Source organism: Poecilia reticulata, linkage group LG20, assembly GCF_000633615.1.
Source record: "Poecilia reticulata strain Guanapo linkage group LG20, Guppy_female_1.0+MT, whole genome shotgun sequence".
NCBI classification, from domain to species: domain Eukaryota; kingdom Metazoa; phylum Chordata; class Actinopteri; order Cyprinodontiformes; family Poeciliidae; genus Poecilia; species Poecilia reticulata.
This window is the reverse complement of record NC_024350.1, coordinates 26,313,744-26,333,236: the sequence shown is the minus strand read 5'-3', so window position 1 is coordinate 26,333,236 and position 19,493 is coordinate 26,313,744. Positions and strand designations below refer to the sequence as shown.

Here is a 19,493-nt window from a genome sequence, read left to right as displayed (position 1 = left end):
CGGCGGCAGCAGCAGCGACGTCCTGACGTTCCTGCTGCTCCTCTGAGGAGGAAAACATTTCATCTCCCAACCGGGAGGTAAAACCCATGGGCTGGTTGAGCAAACAGAAAAAGTCCAACCTCAGCACCAAAACCAGGGCGGCTTCTGACGGTGAACAAAGATCTCTGGGATTTTAATCTTCATGTGAAAAACTGATGGAAACGTGACGACAGACTGACTGATCGTCCTTCTGCTCCAAACTCAACGGTTTCCTGTGGATTTAAGTTTTTATTGTCTGTTTCTGTAAATAAACTTTTGGATAAAACAAATTTAACCTGAGAATCACATGACCTGAGCTCTGTTTTTACAAAAGATGTCTAACAAACTGGAAAATTTAGAGTTGATTAGAAAGATTCAGAGCAGCCGGTTCAGTCAAACCCTGATTTAACATCAAAGAAACTGATCATTTTAAAAGGTGAAAAAATCTGAGAGAAGAAAAGAAGAAAATCTTACAGAATCGTTTTTGTTGAGTTTCTGGTGAAAACATTGTTTAACACATAAAACCACAGAATAACTTTTAGTGTCATTGTGCATATAAAGCACAACCCAATTTAAAAGTAGCAGCTCTGAAAGACGTGTCAAACAACTGAATAAAATAATAATAAAAAATATACTTAAATAAAACAAAACTAACTTATTAGGAACTTGAATAAAATATAGAAGCTTGTATCATGTCAATAATGAAAAAGTATTTGTTACAAGTAAAATAATCTGCCAGTAAATACAATATATACTTTTTCATCGATATTAAGGAATATCAAGTCAGTCTGGGTGAAAAGTTACTTCTAAGTTAGTTTTATTAAGATATTTAAACTGGAAATAAAGACCAAAATATTTGGTAACATTTTGTGTTTTTTCAGTGTAAAATTCAGTACAAATAAAAACTCCCTTAGTTCGTTTGGGTTCGGTAGATTCACTTTGGCTTCCTGCCGGTTTGGTTCCGGTCCCGGAAGCTTCACCTCCACGCCGCCGCCTCTCCGTTCATGGCGAAGCGGCGCCACGTCTGCAGCGTCTTCCTGGACCAGACCCAGAATCCAGACCCGATCCCCACCGTGAAGGTCGACAGGTACTTGATCATGAAGACCGTGAAGTTCGGCGAGGCCGGCGGTGAGTTTCGGGTCGGACATGGAGTAGCGAAGTGTTTGCAGGTCTGCATCCGCCAGGCGGCGTCCCACTGCGGCCGAAACGCCTGTTCATACACCAGGCAGGCGATGGCGGTCGCTTTGGAGGCCGTGTAGACCGAGCCGAAGACGCCGATCCGCACCATCAGCCTCTCCAGCTTCTCCGTCTCGGTTCCGTTGTGCTTCATGATGGACCGAACCCGGAGCAGCGACACGAAGCCGGTCAGCAGGAAGGAGGCGCCGATGAGGAGGGAGACGCAGAGCGGCGCCAGGATGAAGCCCCGCAGGCCCTCCAGGCTGTGGACTCCCACAGAGCAGGCGCCGCTGAGCAGGTCGCCCTCCACCCGGCCCACCGCCAGCACCAGGACGGTCTTCAGCGCCGGAACCACCCAGGCTGCCAGGTGGAAGTACTGGGAGCTGGCCTGGATGGCCTCATGGCCCCACTTCATCCCGGCGGACAGGAACCAGCTGAGGCCCAGGACGACCCACCACATGGAGCCGGACATGCTGAAAAAGTAGAGGACGACGAACAGGACAGTGCAGACGTCCTTCTCTGTCCCTTGGACCACCAGCCGGTACCCCTCCTTCCTGAACCGGGCCACACACACCGCCTTGTCCTCCAGCAGGAAGGCGGCGCTGTAGGCCAGCCCCACCATGAAGCAGCAGCCAGACAGGAAGATGATGGGTCGCTCCGGGTAGACGAACCTCCTTCTGTCCAGTAAATACGTCAGGATGGTGAAGAGCGTGCTGACGCAGCACAAAATGGACCAGAACCCGACCCAGACCCGGCTGAACTTTAATTCCTCCTGGCTGAAGTGCATCAGTCCGCCGGGTTTGTCGGACTCGCAGGGGGCGCCGCAGTCTTCCTCCCCCAGGAAGCGGTAGCTGAGGCGGGACGGAACCTGGAGCTGCGGGGGGCAGGAGAACCGCTGGCCGCTCCAGAGGAGCGGAGGCCGGGCGGTCGGGTTCGGCTCGGCCGGACCTGCAGAATCGCTCCTGTTCTGACCCACGCAGATTTCTCCGGCTCCGTGGGGCGGGAAGTTCTGGCAGCGCAGCCGGTCCGGCCACTGGAAGCCGAACTTGTTCATGAGCTCCTCGCAGCCGTTCCGGGCCTGTTCGCACAGAGACCTGCAGGGCGGGATGGCCCGGTCCAACACCGTGCACACCGGCGCGTACAGGGTGCAGAGGAAGAACCGCAGCTCCGCCGAGCACTGGACCTGGACCAGAGGGTAGAACTGGTGGACCTCCAGCCCCGCGTCCTCCTGGCTGCTGTGACCCAGCAGGTTGGGCATGATGGTCCGGTTGTAGGCGATGTCGGTGCAGAGCGGGATGGAGATGGGCTGGCAGAAGCCGGGCTCCAGAACCGAATTCCCGTCTTCATGCTGAGCCGATCCGGGCGGGATGAGGAGCGTCAGGCAGAAGGTGGACCTCCAGAACCAGCTGCAGGTTCTCATCACAGGTGTGTATTAATGTTCAGAGAAGAGAAGGAGAGACTTTCTGAGACCTGCAGAAACTCGGATCATTTCAGGAAGCAGCCGGTTTTCCTGGTTTCATCCTGAATGACAGAATTTGGATCAAACATCCAGATTTCAGCTGCTGCTCCTTCCACTCAGCAGGGGGTCGGTGCCGCTCCATCCTCCAATCAGAAGCTGTCTCTTCTCTGATTGGTCCATGCAGATATGGAGGTGAGATGTTTCAGGTTTTTCCTGCAGATAAATCCTGAACTTGTTTCACACAAAGTTACTGCATCACGTCCAGTTCTGTGAATTATTTTGAGACAGCAGCTGTCACTGAGAGAAAAAAAGATCTAATAGTTTTATTTCACTACTTTAATCATTTTATGTAATTTATTTATAAATATTTGGAAAACATTGGGTTTTGCAAATAAACCTTTTTTTTTTCTTAATATTAATTTTCAGGTGTCCAAACCAGTTGACAAGAATGATTTCTCAAAATATTAACAAAAAATTAACTAAACTTTTTTTTGTAAAATAAAAGTAATTTAATATGAATATAGATAAACTGTAGAAGTTTATCCATAATAAACTGAATAAACTTCAGTGTATTGTGGATAATAAACTGTGATTTAATGGAGAAAAAATAACTTTCAAAAAAAGACAATAATAAACTGTTTGCTATCATATAAACAATAAAAGGCAACAATAATTAAAAAAAGAATAGCAACAAAAATAAAAGAAAATAAATAAATTTTCCAGACGTTGAACTGAAATAAAATTTAATGTTTTCACACTGGAATTAAACCATAAATAAAAGATAAACTCCTTTTTGGTTCAGTTTTTAAATAATCTTTTTGTTAAAATTAAAATTCCTGTTTTTAGCATGAGCATTTTTCTGTTCAGAAATATATTATTTCTGCTGTATTTCACATATATGTCATATTAATATTTGAACATAAACAATATATTTACATTTTTAAAATAAAGAAATGTGTGTATATATATATATATATATATATATATATATATATATATATATATATATATATATATATATATATATATATATATAATGTGTGTGTGTGGAAAACAAAAATTAAAAACCGTTTTAAAAAATAAAATGCAACAGGGAAACATTATGTAAAAGTCAACATATTTTTATTTTTAATCTTTGTTTCTGCTGATGAGGAGGAAAAGGACGAACCGTCTCTGCACACCTTCACCTCCTTAAACTCATTTTTATTATCAAAATGTATCTGAGTTTTAATACAGACTGGTGGATGTTGCTGGATGTTGAGAAACTTTACATTTAGATTTTCTTGTTCAAATAAACAAAAAGAATAACAGGAACAAGGAAAACTGTTGTTAAAATAAAATTAGCATCTCAAAGTTCTCAACTCTAACAGTTCAGATGCTGCAAATCAAAGACTTCAGAGCGTTTTGGTTTATTAATTACTCCAGTCATTGATGCATTTTCTCCCCAGAAACTCAGAAAAACACAAACAGATTAAAATATGCACCAAACTTGTTTGGTCTCTTTCATCTCTGCGATCAATCAAACGTCGTCAGTAGATCTGATTTTCTGTCAGTCACAAGGATCTAAGAGTTCTGCTGCCAGATACTGAATTATACATTTATTATGCATGAACTGTTCAAAACAAAGAGAAAAAACTTCTGAAACTTTTGTTTTTGAGCACAAACATGAACATTTGACTCCTTTGATAAATCAAAACTACAAAGAAATGAAAGGAAACTGATTAATTACAAAATCAGTTGTTACAAACAGAAGGTTGAATGTGAGAGAGAGAAAAATGTTTTTACTCTGGAGATTAGAAATATCACAACAAATAAAAATAAATGTTACAGAAGTCTGAGGAACAAAACTTTTACACTTATAAATTAAACTTTTTTCAGAAAACTCATCTGAAAATAATGAGCTATAGTGAGCAAAGTTTAGAAATAAACGCATCATGAACTCACCTGCGTTGCTCCACATGGAGACGAACACGGAGCATTTTCGTAAATGATTTTTTTAAGTGTCCATAAAACAGGATCACTGAAAACTCTGTAGTACACACCCAGACCATTTGGTGGCGCTGTAATACTGCCACAAAACACTACAAACACCGGACAATACAAAACGGCGCAATGTTTGTTTGTGAGAGTGAGGGAAACATGCGGGTTTCAGAGAAACGCAAAAAGATTAAAAGATTTTTTTTTTTAAACGCAGCTAGTGTGCAAATAAAATCATGAAATCAACTTTTTTAAATTCTCCAGTCAGGGACTCTGTTTCATAAATGATCGTTTCTGGATTCTCAAAATGCAAAGCAACAAAAACCTTTACAGATAATCCTAAAATGACCCTGAGGCCGAAATCTGTTTTTACTCCTTGGTTCAAGATTCATGGATTAAAACACAGCAGGCGTCAAAATTTCAACAAAAGAAACGTCTCTAGCAAAGTTGGAAATAAATACAGATGGTCCAAGTTGTTTCTCCACAAGGAAACAACGTTTATCATTATTATACAAACTGGAGTCTGTAGTTTCAAATTACAACAATTTTTTATTTAAGTGAGAATTAGACAAAGTTTCATTTTAGAGTTAGAAAGATCTGTCATGATTTGTGTTGGTAGATTTGGACCCGACTGAAGAACTTCTTTATTTAGAGAAAAGACAACAAACCAAATGAGACGAGAGGAAAATGAAGAACAGCGGAAAGTATTTTCACCAAAACCCTCAAAACGAAAAGCAGAAAGACGACCAGAGGATCTGGAAAGGAAACAAGCGAGTGAAGGAGTATTAAAACTCAGGAGGCTGATTATTGAAACCAGGACATAAACCAGGGCAGCAGAGGGAGGATAATAACTTTGGGATCAGGAAAACTCAATAAATATAATTATATTGTAAGATAAAGTAGAGAAACGCAAAACTAAACATCAAAATGATTAAAACTCCAATCAGATTGTTTTTTTCCTTAAACATGAACAAATCAAATGGATTCATCACTGATAACTTCATTTATTCATCCAGTATTTATTAGGAAATGTGAAATGAGAGGCACCTTCAGACTGCCATCAAGTATTTAAAAAAAGTTTGGCTGAATTAGTAACGTTGCACTGAAACTCAGTCAACTGAAACTCTGCTGTGAGTGAGAATCTGAAGGGAACTTTAATAAATCATCTGCATTTATTCATGAAGCCGTTCAGAGACAAACATGCTCATTAATCTGCTGAATGCTAATGAATGCTAACAGGAAGTCCGGCGGGAGCAGAGAGCAGATTTACATGCAGGAGCGTTTTGTTTGTTTGTGTCTGCAGGGATTGTTTTGCCCCTCAGCTTGTCTGCTCAGGCTCAGTCTGCAGAAAACTTTAAAATAAATGTGTGGAGGTTCACATGTCTCATGTGTTCATGCAACTCGAATTATTTCCTAATTAGGCCCGAGCAGCTAAGTGCTGCGAAGGTCTATTGTAATTTTCCTTGTTACAACTGTTACTGCACATTTTAACAACTCAAAAAGTCAGTTTTGCCTTCAGTCCAGCAAAATAAAAAACTTATGGAGGCATTAATGTTACATAACCTGTTGGGGGGGGGAGGGGAAGACACTTTGATCAACATGGAGCAGGAAATGTTGACATTCCCAAAGAAGAACAATTTAATTCCAATTTTATGAGTTTTAAAAAATCAAAAGCATAAACCTTTTGCAAAAGCAGGATGGATACATTTTCTTCAGTGAGATTTTGTGGATATTTTGAGAAAAAATATAATAAAACTAGTTTTTAAAATCAAAACTTGAGATGAAAACATGTTGCTGTCTTAGTGTCATTCTGTTGTGGGAATTATTCCATGACAAAAATGACTAAAACCAACATTTTCTAAATGGAGGCATATTTAAAAATATTAGCTGGTTCTTCATTATTTTTATATATCTTAATTAGAGTCATTGGGGAAAATAAAACTGAGTTCTGGTGGATTATTACAATAACATTGAACACAAATTAGTTTCTCCTTCGGCAAAAGATTCAACAATTACCTTTTAACTTCTAATAATAGACGTTATAATTAACTCAGGGAAGTATATATTCACTTGATTTAACTGTGTGTATATATATATTAATATTGGTTCTGTTCTGTCCTTTATACTGCTGTAACAATGTTAATTTCCTCACTGCGGGATTAATAAAGGAATATCTTAACATTTAAGTGAAAAATATTCCAGCTAAATGTATTTTGAGCTGTTTTTATGGGTGATAATAAATATTGTGTTGCTGATGTCATGATGATCCTGACTTTTGAATAATTCTCTCCATTGAATATGATTTATGTTTATTTTTGTCATTTATCTAAAATGATTTATGGTGTGCCTCACATATTAGCTTTGTGTTTTAGCAATAAAGGTAATTTCTCATTTTTGTATGTAAAAAAACAAACTAAGCTTAAGTGGAAATGCTTTGAACAGCCGAGTTCAGTCGGGATTAAAGTCAGAACCTCTTCATGTGGTTTGTGGGAATGTGGAGGTTTAGAGGCATCGTGTGCATAAGTTTGCACATTTACACAATGAAGATTATTTCTTTTCATCAAAACGGATTCACAAACCTGAATGGCTCGACTGAAGGACGACTGTCTGACCTGCAGCAGCTCCAGCTGGACCGGTACCGGTACCATTCAGGCCCTTCTTTAAGTTCTGCTCAGAGCTCCAGGATTATCAGTCTGGATTAATCTAAACGCTGTTAAACCATGAGATCAATCTGATCTCTGAATCCATCACATGTTCTCCATCAGAGCCAAAGCTCCTCAGGTAGCTGCTCACCTKGATGCAGCTACTGATGGACCTGAGATTGTCTCCACACCTGATCACCTTAAATAATCTGACCTGTTTGGAGTTAATCTGCTGATCCAACCAGTTTTCTTTTGTAGTGAGAATGAAATTACCCTGCAGGTAATGTCATGTCATGCGCTTCAGAGTTACATATTTATATGACAAAACTGAGGAAATGCAACATTTATATTTGAGTCAGGGTTTCACATCTTTTATTTTATTCTGTGTTCTCTGAGGATATATGTGGTTCAGTTTCATTTATGTTTAAACAAAAGATTAAAATCATAATAAACATCGGGTTGCATTAGATTGAACACTGAATGGACTCAGATTTCAGTGTGTTCAGGTCAGTTGTTGCGGTTTGTAATTTAATATCCATAAAAACATTTGTGTGTCTGCTGCACATCTTCAGGTAAAACGTTTTCCTGTAAGTAAACTTTCACCTCATGTTCTTTGTTATTCTTGTCGACTTGTGTGTAAAATATGGCGCCACATGTTATTTATATGTACGCTTTACACATGAGGGCCCTGATCCTGGAGCAGTGATGTCCGGCTCTTTAAGTTCTGGTTCTGGAAACCCAGTGATCTCAGAGTGAAGCTCAGAGTTTCCAGCTGAAACTTTGATCCACTGATGATCAGAGTCAAACAGGAAGTGACAGAGAAACGAGCAGCTCTCTGGAAACAGCAGACCTGTCTGCAGCATGGCAGCATCACATTAAAGACTTTTTAACGCATTTGTAAATATTGTTTATAATATTTGATTCTTATGTGTTGCTGAGGAAGTTCCATGTGTTTTTACTGAGATTCAGTTTAATTGAAATACAACCTGAAAAAACTAAAATCCTGCTAAATGCAGCATGATTTGGTTTGTAACTTAACATAAAACTTATTGGATAAAACTAACACAAAATGTAATATAAATGTAATATATACATGATTGAACAACTTTTCAAGAACATTTTCTTTAACGTGTGAATAAAACATAAACTTAGTAAAGCAACTGATAGAAATAAGCTGAGAAAAGAAACAGATTATACAGTAAAAGTTTTTATCACCTCCATCAGACGGTCAGAAACACGCAGAACTTTATGTCAGATTTTATAAACACAAATCAACAAAATGTCAGGAAACAGAAACTTTTATTTCTTCTTCTACCCAGAAAGTTTTACATTCATATCAACCAAATTAAGCTAAAAGCTACTTTTAATCTGATAACTCTGTGGTTCGGACAGCGACCCATTATCAGTAGAACCAGCGTCCTGAGAGGCGTCCAAACTCCTCTGATCTGAATCTGTAAAACTTTGAGGTTTCAGGAGGAAGTCAGAGCTGCAGCTGCAATTAAAATTTCCTCTAAAACAAGAGAAAACATGTTGATATATGTGTAGCAACTGTAGAAATGTGTAAATTGCTGCAATCAATAACTCCACGTATTTAGAAACGTCTGAATAATCTGTAACATATTTCTGAGGCAGTGTGTGTGTGTGTGTGTGCGTGTGTGTGCGTGTGTGTGTGTGCGTGTGTGTGCGTGTGTGTGTGCGTGTGTGTGCGTGTGTGTGCGTGTGTGTGTGTGTGTGTGTGTGTGTGTGTGTGTGTGTGTGTGTGGTCGTCTATTCTCTGTGAAGGACTGGTGGTCGGTCTGGGATGGACCCAGCCTCTCACACTGACCACTGGGATCCATCTGTGAAATCTCCCAGAACCTCGAGTCCGACCAGAACCAGCCTCAGCTGGATTCTCAGGACGGTTAACTTCCAGCTCCACCACCATCATCGCTGTAGCTCCTGTCACCCAATGAGCTAAAAATGTTTTTCTTCCTCCGGTGGTTTTATCATCAAGCTGATCAGAACATTTAGCAGAACAAACTTCCTCCTTACAACCAGAAGAAACTGAGATAAATGAAGCTTCATGTCATCAGAGTTACTCTGGATTAAAGACATTTTATAGGAATAATTTAAATTTTTAATAAAACTGAGGAGCAGGATCTATTTATAGTTCAGTGTTTTAACAGTTAATAATTTGTTTCTTCATAGTTTTGCAGTAAAATGATCAGAATCAGGAAATTCTTAGTTTTAGTACTTTTACCTTTTGTGTGGACTGCTACTCTTAGAAGTGAGTAAAACATTTATTGTCAACTTTATTATGATTATTATTATTCTGATGTAAAAATGTAGAATACTACTTTCAAAGTGAGGATAAAATAGAATTTTTTTTTTTAAATAATGAAGTTATTTTTCATAATCCGTGTGATTTCTGATCTCCTATATTAGTGATAATTTAATCACCAACACGTCTCACTCTGAGTAATAAACAGAAAATTAAAAATTTGTTTGAGAGAAGATTTAGAAAACTAAAAACCTAAAACACGTTTTTGTTGCCATATTCTGGAAATGTAACCTTTTTATTTGATGTTTTCACTGATGAATTCAAAATTACTCTTCGGAGTTTGAGGTGAAAAATTTTATTTTAGAAAATGAGTCTTTTCTATCTCATTACAAAGAAGAGTGTATAGTGTTTTTAATCAAAATATAAATAAACCATGATTCCTTCCTGATTTCCCATCAGAACCAGAACTTTTGGTTCAGTGAACATCATCTGGATCATGGAGATTATTTGCTGAGATCTTGTTTCCAGGCAGGTTTTTCTCTGATCCTTCAGAGGATCTGGGTTTCCTCCTCAACACCATTCAACTCAACTTTCCTCTGATTTTATCTCTTATTTCAGGGCGTGATCCCAGGGGTCCTGATGCCAGCGTGTCCTGTGTTCACAACCAGGACTGCATTTTACCATGTCGGATCGATGACAGGATCGACTCCATAGATTGGTCGTATGGAATTCAACGGTCTCAGATTGTAAAGTATAAGGACGGTAACTTCAGCTACTCTGAGAGCTTCAGATCCAGAGCGTCTCTGTCTGAGGATCAGATCTCCAGAGGAAACGGCGATCTGCTGCTGAGAGGAGTGAAGGTTGATGATGAGGGCAGTTATAGGTCTGATGTACTTGAATATGAGCAGCACAGGGATCTGGAAACAGTTCAATTTATAAGATATGTTCCACCTCGCTTCTATTATACATGTGTTGTTCACCTTGCAGTAGAAGGTATGACGCCTTTATTTAAAAACATTTTGTTCAAATCATATTTTGAGGGTTGTATTCTTTGATTTTAGGATATTTCTTCTGACAAATTGTGCATTTATGTAATGTTTCTCCTGCAGCTCCAGTTTCTGACATCAGGATCCATCAGGATGGAAACAGGATCACCTGCAGCTCAGAGGGGATCTACCCTCAACCTGAACTCACCTGGTCCACTGAGCCTCCATCCAACACGGCTCTGAATGAAACTACCAGGATCCATCAGACTGAGGAGAAGCTTTACAACATCAGCAGCTCTCTGACGGGTCCAGATCTGATCTACAGCTGCAGCATCAGAACCTGGGGCAACCAGAGGAGAGCAACTTTAGATATTCCAGGTCCAGAAAGTTCTGATAACATTTAATGAACTTAGTTTGACTTTTACTGTAAACCTCATCATGAAACATGCAGATTGCTTCAATATTTACTTCATCATACTTTAATATCTGTCAATATAATTTATTGACAGAAACATTTTTTACATTGATGCTGATTTATATAATATTTGTAGTTTATTCCTCTGCAGATGTTTTTATTGTTGATGTTCATGCAACACTTTATTCATTAAAGATTTCTCTGCTGATTTCTGTCTAAATGTTGTTAAAGCTTCAATCTTTCTCATTAAAGTCTAGAAACCTTGAACTCATCTCTATTTTCCATTTCAGTCTCTGTGGGTTTCTCAGGTTCTCAGGTCTCAATCTGCTGCTCTTCCTTCAACATTTCTGCCTCCAGTTTGGTCTGGAGGTTCAACCACATTCAGATCATCCTGACCAAGACTGACAGAAACATCTACAACGTCTCAGAGGACTGGAGGAAACATGTGAGGAACRTTTCAGCGTCCGGCAGCCTCACGTTACAGGATCTGACCTCAGATCAGGAGGGAGTTTACAGCTGTGAGCTCAGTGACGATGAGGAGACCATTATAACTCAGCTCTATCTGAGGAGGACTGGAGGTAACGGGATTCAGGATTTAAGCTCCATTAGATGGTAAAAATCTAATGTTCTAAACTACAAATGAGTCTCTAAGCTAAACTCCTGAACTTCTTTGGTTTCAGAGAATCTGGTGGTTTCTGAACTCATCAGACGGACGGTGGTTTGTGTTGTGATTGCAGCAGCAGCAGCTGGATTCATGATGCTCTACAAGAAGAAAGTGGAGGAAAGTGAAGCTCTGCAGCTTTAAACCTTTCATTCATTCAGAGACTGGTTTGGTTTTAATTCTCCCATTTTACCGTCAACATGATTCATGAACTTTGATGTAGTTTCACTAAATGATCAGATCTTCATGTCATCTGAGGTGATTCTCAGATTTGGAGATATTTCTGTTGTTTCATTTTCTGCCCAGTAAAAAATATTCTTTATATTTTCATCCATTCATCCTTTTTCTTACACCTTGTCCCTAATGAGGTCGGGAGGGTTACTGGTGTCCACCTCCAGCTAACGTTCCGGGCGAGATTCTTTATATCTTATCAGATACATTTTCTCATAACTTTGTCAATAAAATGTTTATTTCTCTAAAAAATATATTTTTATTACATAAATAGCTGATTATGATGTATCTTATGATGTATCTTTACAATATTTGTTCACACTGGAACCTGAAGTGACCTAATTCCGAGGTTTTTAACGTAATGCGACGTGTATCCGATCTTTTTATGACAGTCTGAACGACAGAGGTCGGATTCTTTTCAAATGGCCACTTGCATGTCCGATACGTATCGGATTCAAATGCGACCCAGGTAACTTGCATGTCCGATACGTATCGGATTCAAATGCGACCCAGGTAACTTGCATGTCCGATACGTATCGGATTCAAATGCGACCTAACGTCCGCGTCGCCTTCATCCGACCTGAACGTCACTGATACTCGACAAGCGTCACTATTCTGCGTCCTGATGCGCAAGCAGGAAGAAAAACAACAACCATGACGAAGTGTAGCGAGGATTAAGTTGTTAATATGTTGCTGCGGCCGGACAACAACTTCAAATGTGTAAGCTAAGCTCCACCGTTAGCCTCCATGTTTACTTCCGCAAACTCTGAGCACTTCTTGTTTTTATGGCGGTTGGCAGAACGCTGACGCTATTGCGCCCTCTAGTGTGGATGCGGGACACTTTCAGGTCGTTTCTCCGTTCACACTGGAGAACACAGACAGGTCACATTTATTTAAGGTATGAACGACCACGGCAAAAAAAGGAAAGAAATCGGGATTAGGTCACTTCAGGCTGCAGTGTGATCGCAGTGTGTTCTTACTTGTTTCTCATATTTGTAGATATTTCTGTTTTCTTCTCGAAATGTAAAGATTTTTACTGTGGTTTCCATTTCTGTCCAGCAGATGGCGCAGTTAAGCATTTATACGAGCTCAAAAATGTTTTTCTGCCAAATGACTGATGTCATCACAAATATTTTGTTCTTCAATAAATAATAAATGGTCACTAAATATTGCCAAAGATTCTTTGTTATTCAGGTCAGGGCTTTGACTAGGCCATTCTAAGCCCAAGTTCAGTCCTTGAGAGTAAAACCCTGAAAGGTTTTGGATGCAGCCCTGCAGCAACACGCCTACGTTCCTCCATCAGCCGTCAGTGTTTCAGCTCTGAAGAGCCGATCATCTAATAAAATGTTAATATTGATGTTTATCTTTCTGTCACTTTTTCCATCCCATTAATAAATCTGTGATGCATCACAATATTTCTTTATTTGAATATTGATGTTCAAATAAACTATTTCCTGACCCTTTTTTATATATCTTCTGAGGAACAATTATTACACTCAGTTAAACATTAAACCTGCTTTAATTAAAACTCTCAGGCCTTTCTTTGATAATTTTTTTGTTTCTTTGACAAAAGGTTATAAATATTTTTATGAACTAGCTCACAGAAATTTGATCCCTCTGACGCAGCGCGTCTGTTTACTTTGAGTCTCTGCGTTCAGGTCCCTCCTCTCCATGTCTCTTGGGGGGAGAACGGTTTTACTTTGACTTCATGTGACTGATTGGTTTGGTTTCCATCTGCAGCACTTCCACTTCAACCGTCTCTTAGCTACGCTGGTTGATGAAACGCGACACCTTCCTGCTTCTCCTTTCAGTTCATCTTCATGAGACAAAGAGCCAACATGCTGCAGGATGAATTCATCTGTTTTTACTGATCATTTATAAATCCATCATATCAGCTGATGAGGACAGAGGTTATGATCCACCCCAACAAGTAAGCAAAGTTTATTTACTGATATAATTTAACATTTAAATAAAGTGACTCAAAGCTGTGGAGTGTTTCATATTTCATTAATAAAGTAGGAGTGTTATTCCATGTTTCCTCGTCTCAGATTGTGAAACTAAACCCAGTTTCTCCTCCAGTTGCAGCTTTTCTCTACAGACACACAGAGGACAAACAGCAGGATGTCTGGATTTAACTCCTCTGTGTTTTTAACGTTTGTTTTTGTGCTTTTGACGGTTCAGGCTAAACCAGGTGAGTTTGGAGGAGAAGAAGCTTCTGTTCTCTTTTTGAAATGTCAAAATGATTAGCATCTTTACGTTGTAAAACTTGGATCTACCCAGAACAGTGAATGTAGTTATATAGACATTAAATAATTTTCTCCTGCAATATAAAAATAGTTATGCACCTTCAGTGTGAATTAAATGTTTCTGTTGTTCAGGGACTGAAAAGTGACTCAACGCCTCCCAAAGAGGAGAAACAATGTTGTGTTTAACAGCAGCAGCTGCTTCACTGAATGAGATTTAAAAAAACTGTTTTCATGGAGCAGCTGTTTGTTGTTGTGTTGGATCATAAAGATCATTTATTTTTCCAGTTCCCTCATTTTGGTTTCTTTTTACTTTCATTTAAATGAACCATTTTCTAACCTTGTTCTTAAAACATTGAAAATAATTTTATTTCTCTTAGTAGTGAGATATTTTATGAATATTAGAGATGATCATAGAAGTTTTTTAGAGCAAAGTGTAGAGATCCTCACCTTCACCAGTAAAAGGGAAGTAGAGAAACCAGTTAACCAAACTGGTTCTGATGTGAAACCAGAGAACCGATTCAACAAAACTTCATATAAAGTCACATCCTGGATTTCAACCCAGAACCTTCTTCATGTTTTTAACAATCTGCTGCATAAGTTCTGCCTGCTTTTAGCTTCAACATCACAGCTGTGTTTAAAATTTGAATGTTTTTTTGCTCATGCAAATATTCCCCTCTCTGTCTGCACCAGTCTGCTGGAGGCAGTTTCATTTTATGATTCACTCAGCAGATTATTTTTAACTCTGCAGTTTAATTCTGTGAAGCCACAGCAGACACTGAGAACTGGGTAAAATTCAAATGTTTGTTGTTCAAAATGATCCAGTTTATTTTAATCCTCATGGCTTTCAGCTTCCAATAAATTCTCAGAAATTATTTACAACAAAAACAGATTTTTATTATGGAAACATGGACCTACTGGAAGCTTTGCATCAGCTCCCTGTTCCTGGTTTGGGCTCCTTTTGTTTTTATCTATTACTGCATCAATGCAGCGTAGCATGGAGACCAGCCCAGGTTTAAATATCTGCCTTCAGGTCTTCGTCTTTCATCTTTTTATAAGGGACATTTATTTTTAAAGCACATTTTCAGCAACAAGGTGCTTTACATGAATTAAAAGGAAATACAAAGAACATAACAAACCAAAGGAAAGAAAAAGAAGAAAAATAATCTATTGCTTATATAGTATGTAAACAAGGTGCTTCTGCTCAGGATTTGTAAATAAGTATAACTGAGTTTCCTCTGGTCTAATTCCTTTTCTGGTTTAGACAAATGTCCATTTTCCAGCAGCTGTTGGTTCTATTAGCTGTGTGGGTCAGTACTTAGTCCAACTGTGAAATGAAATCAGCATCTCCATAAAGCTGGGCAGCAGAAGGAAGCATGAATTTCTCTAGAATATTCTGGTAGATGATTCTTTTAACTGTGAAGTAGCAACAGAGCAGAACATTCATTCAGTCTGCAAAATAAAATAAAAAAATCCCTGCAGACAGTTCAGAAATGTTTTAGATGAAATATTACTGTGAAGATAATTCAAAGTAATTATTTTGTGTGTTTTGTTACCATCCGCTTGGGAAATTCAACCCAGCTAACGATGATCAGGCCAATCAGTCTGATCTGCTTCAGATAAATGAAGTGTAGGAGCCATTTATTCTTTCTTGGGTTTATCGCCACCAGGGGGCGTATTTATTTTGAGTTCTGAGTGTCTGATGGGGGGGATGGGTTATTTAAGGTCAACCATGATTCTGTTCAGGTGTGGTTAATAGGTAGAGGCAAACAGTTTTCTATTGTGCTTGATTTTGGATGTATGTCGAATTTATGTGGATCTAAATGGAAACAGTGAGACAATGGACATTTGTACTGGCAATAAATGACTTTATTTATGTCAAACGAAAGATCGGCATCCTGAATCTTAATTGAGCGCACGTAAAACCAACGCCTTTCAACAACAACCACCAGTAGCCTRAAATATAGGATTTTAGCCGCTACATTTAGGTAGAAAACTACCTCGTTTGGAAGATCCACCGATCCTTCTGCATTGGGATTCTACGTGGCGGTAAAGTAACGCCGCACAGAACCAGGCTATTGGCGCCGCCGGATAAAGTAACGCCACGCCAGACCCGCAGAGGAGCGATCGGGACACCTGACATCGGAACCGAGCCGCACAGGAGCGATCGACACCGCACGCTTGAACAGAGCTGCATGGATCGAGCTATTGGAGCTACTGAGTTTCGTAGCAGCCGACATCAGAGCGCAGATCATCAATGCCGGCCAACGCATCATTGGGGTATGTGAGTCAGCGCTGATATCTATGAATGGCCATTATTATTATGTGCGCACACAAAGCTTAAATCCAATGCATTGGTAGCAGACTGAAGACTGCTTAAAACAAAGAGAGCTCTCTATAAATAAACAATCTACAATTTGCGAATAAATAAACTTATAAACTGTCGGTCATTATGGCAGAAGAGGAAAACATTGACCTGAATCAGGAGGGTCAAAATAACATTGTGGATGAAGAGGAAAATCTTCAATGGGAGTCTGAAAAAAAGACAGGTGAAATTAACAGCCAAGGCTTTGTTGGTGAAAATCAGTAACTTGGAAAGTGAAAGAAAAACAAAGTTAAGACAAACTATTACAGTGTTGAAAAATGACAAAGGGTGTGTGAATGACATTGAGGGAGAATTTAAAAGGTTTTTGGGTTTGTCTGAAGAAACACAAAAGGTACACCAGGTTTTGTTGGGTTTACTGCCTGTGGATGAAGCACAGAAACATGATGTATGGTTTCAAGCTAAAATGTTGAATGTTAATGATTTTGTTGCTGCTACTCATAAGTGGTTGACTGAGGCTCAAGGTTGCTCAACTGGTGTGCCTGATATTGGAGAAAATGAGAGTAAAAATAATAAGGAAGCTGAACCAAATGCTACCAGTGGTGGCACGATGGAGGAGGAGCTACAGATTGAACCTCATGACAGCATTTTAAATGTTTCCGTAAGGTCTTCTAGGAAAAACTAGGAGTCAAAGGGGTTCTTCTGTAACAACCAGCAGATCGTCAACACTTTCTGAACAAATAAAAGCAGAAGCAGAAAATGCTGCACTCCTGGCATGTGCAGCTGCTTTAAAGGAGAAGCATGCATTGGAGGAACAGAAATACCTGTTAAAGAAAAGAAAGGAACAGCTTGAGATGGACACCAAAATAGCTGCTGCTAATGGTGCTAGAGGGCAGCACTAAAGGCAGCATTGCATCCAAGCATTCTGATGGAATGGATTCATGTTATTAAAGGTGCTAGACCCAAGATAAAGCCTACTTTACTCCTTCCACAAGCTTCACAGTTGGTTACCAAACCTGCAAAGAAGCTTCAACAAGATGCTGGACTGCTGTTGGATAAAGAGGTTGAGTCAGATCTAAACACAGCCTATRAAAAGCATGTTCCACCTCAGGTGGACAACACTGTTTTCAATACTTTGGTGTCACAAACAGTTCCCTCTGTTGTTCAAACATCTAAAGCTTCTATTATCCAATCCCAATGTTGCCACTCAAAACAGTCTGCTTCCATCAAATCAAAATCGACCTCCTGGAGATCTCTACAACGTGTTGAAACAACAGAATGACATAACGGCTCTTCTGGTTCAAATGCAATCAAGCCAGTTACTGCCACACTGAGAAATTACAATTTTGCAATCTTGCAAGATTACTTGCAAGTAATTGCAATCTTCCCATCCTGCCTGTGAAAGTGAAAAGTTCAAAGGGAACTAAAATCATTAAAACATACACTTTTCTGGATCCAGGGAGCACTGATACATTCTGTTCTGAAAGACTTCTTAATGAACTCAACATTCAAGGTCAAAAGACTCGGATTCATCTCCGGACAATGGGTCAGAGTAAAACGATGACGACCTCTGTCATTAAAGGTCTGGAGATTTCAGAAATAAATGGAGGCCATTTCTATCACCTTCCCGTTGTGTTTACACAAAAGGAAATGCCTGTCTCCACCAACAACATCATCAGTGAGGAGGAACTGTCTAAATGGTCGTATTTGAAGGACATCAACTTTCCTCGTATACATGCTGGTGTAGACCTACTAGTGGGAACCAATGCATCTAAATTAATGGAACCTTGGGAGGTGGTTAATAGTCACCTCCTGATTGCATAAGGCTTCTGATTGCCCTATGCAATCAGAAGCCTCCTAGGATGTGTTGTAAATGCTTCAGCAGAAGATTACAATGATTTTGAAAATGGCTACCCTTCAGTTCAGGTCAACAGAACTACAGTTGATAAAATTGAAGAGCTTCTGATCAGTCAATACAACTATGACTTTAATGAAAAGTCATTTACAGAACAAGAGGAAATGTCAAGAGGAACAAAAATTTCTAGACATAATGGATCGCTCTGCACAGATGGAGAATGGACATTACAAGCTGAAACTGTCTTTCAAAAGGGAAGAACTCTTTATGCCAAACATTTCTGTTGCCCTGCAGCGCTTACATGGGTTGAAAAGAAAATTCAAAAAGAACAAAGGTTTCCATAAAGAGTACACAAACTTCATGACTAATGCCATTAATAGTGGACATGCAGAAAGGGTTCCACAGCATCAGCTGACAACACCAAAAGGCAAGGTGTGGTATATACCCCATCATGGTGTATACCATCCACAAAAACATAAGCTGTGTGTAGTGTTTGATTGTGGAGCAGAGTATAAAGGGGTCTCTCTTAACAGTMAGCTTTTACAGGGCCCAAACCTAACTAGCTCATTGGTGGGGGTTCTAGTGAGGTTTCGGCAGGAACATGTGGCATTAATGGCAGACATAAAATCCATGTTCCACCAGGTTAAGGTGGCTGAGGAGCATGTGGACTTTCTACGTTTCATGTGGTGGCCTCAAGGTAATCTAGAACAAGACCTTGAGGAATACCGTATGACTGTCCACTTATTTGGTGCAGTCTCCTCACCGAGCTGTGCTTGCTATGCTCTCAGAAAGACTGCTGAGGATAATCAGTCTAACTTCTCAGCAGATGTTGTACTAACAGTCAACAAAAAMTTTTACATGGATGACCTCTTAAAAGGTYTGYCATCAGAGGAAAGTGCAGTTATYATGGCCCAAGATCTTGTAGCTATTTGCAGCAGAGGAGGGTTTACGCTAACCCAATGGATTGGTAACAGCCGRGAAGTTCTCCAATGTATCCCAGGAGAGCTCAGGTCCCAGACTCTTTGTGAGYTAAATCTGGACAGTGATGAGCTACCACTAGACAGAGYACTAGGTTTACAATGGTGCACAGAGACAGACAGTTTTAAGTTCAAGCTGAAAGTCAAAGAAAAGCCTTCCACTAAAAGAGGTATGCTGTCTACCATCAGTTCCATTTATGATCCGCTAGGATTCCTAGCACCTCTTATTCTTCCTGCCAAACTGCTGTTACAAGAGTTATGCAGGATGAA

The 19,493-nt window shown here is 39.6% G+C and overlaps 3 protein-coding genes across 4 annotated transcripts in view; 2 read left to right on the top strand and 1 right to left on the bottom strand.

The window, feature by feature from the left end:
* Nucleotides 1–8: 8 nt before the first annotated feature.
* On the bottom strand, nucleotides 9–2,761 carry LOC103457021 (frizzled-7-A-like). The gene has a single exon (XM_008396927.2). It carries the CDS (start codon nucleotides 2,612–2,614, stop codon nucleotides 995–997), a length of 1,620 nt encoding a protein of 539 aa, XP_008395149.1. The 5' UTR covers nucleotides 2,615–2,761; the 3' UTR covers nucleotides 9–994.
* A 7,631-nt stretch (nucleotides 2,762–10,392) lies between these two features.
* LOC103457038 (uncharacterized) lies at nucleotides 10,393–11,918 on the top strand (the record flags this gene model as incomplete). The annotated part of the gene is made up of 4 exons (XM_017301792.1): nucleotides 10,393–10,525; nucleotides 10,642–10,896; nucleotides 11,224–11,511; nucleotides 11,614–11,918. Coding segments are annotated over 4 exons (801 nt in total), but the record flags the coding sequence as incomplete, so codon positions are not given.
* Nucleotides 11,919–13,596: 1,678 nt separating this feature from the next.
* The window catches only part of LOC103457022 (HERV-H LTR-associating protein 2), a 13,126-nt gene continuing 7,229 nt past the window's right edge, over nucleotides 13,597–19,493 (top strand). The window contains exons 1-2 of one of the 2 annotated variants that reach the window (XM_008396929.2): nucleotides 13,597–13,755; nucleotides 13,905–14,016. In XM_008396929.2, coding sequence (XP_008395151.1) covers nucleotides 13,947–14,016 — 70 coding nt within the window. In that variant the 5' untranslated portion in view covers nucleotides 13,597–13,755; nucleotides 13,905–13,946. Of the gene's footprint in view, nucleotides 13,756–13,904; nucleotides 14,017–15,230; nucleotides 16,349–19,493 lie in introns of those variants that run through there. The other variant, XM_008396928.2, reaches the window with a different exon arrangement.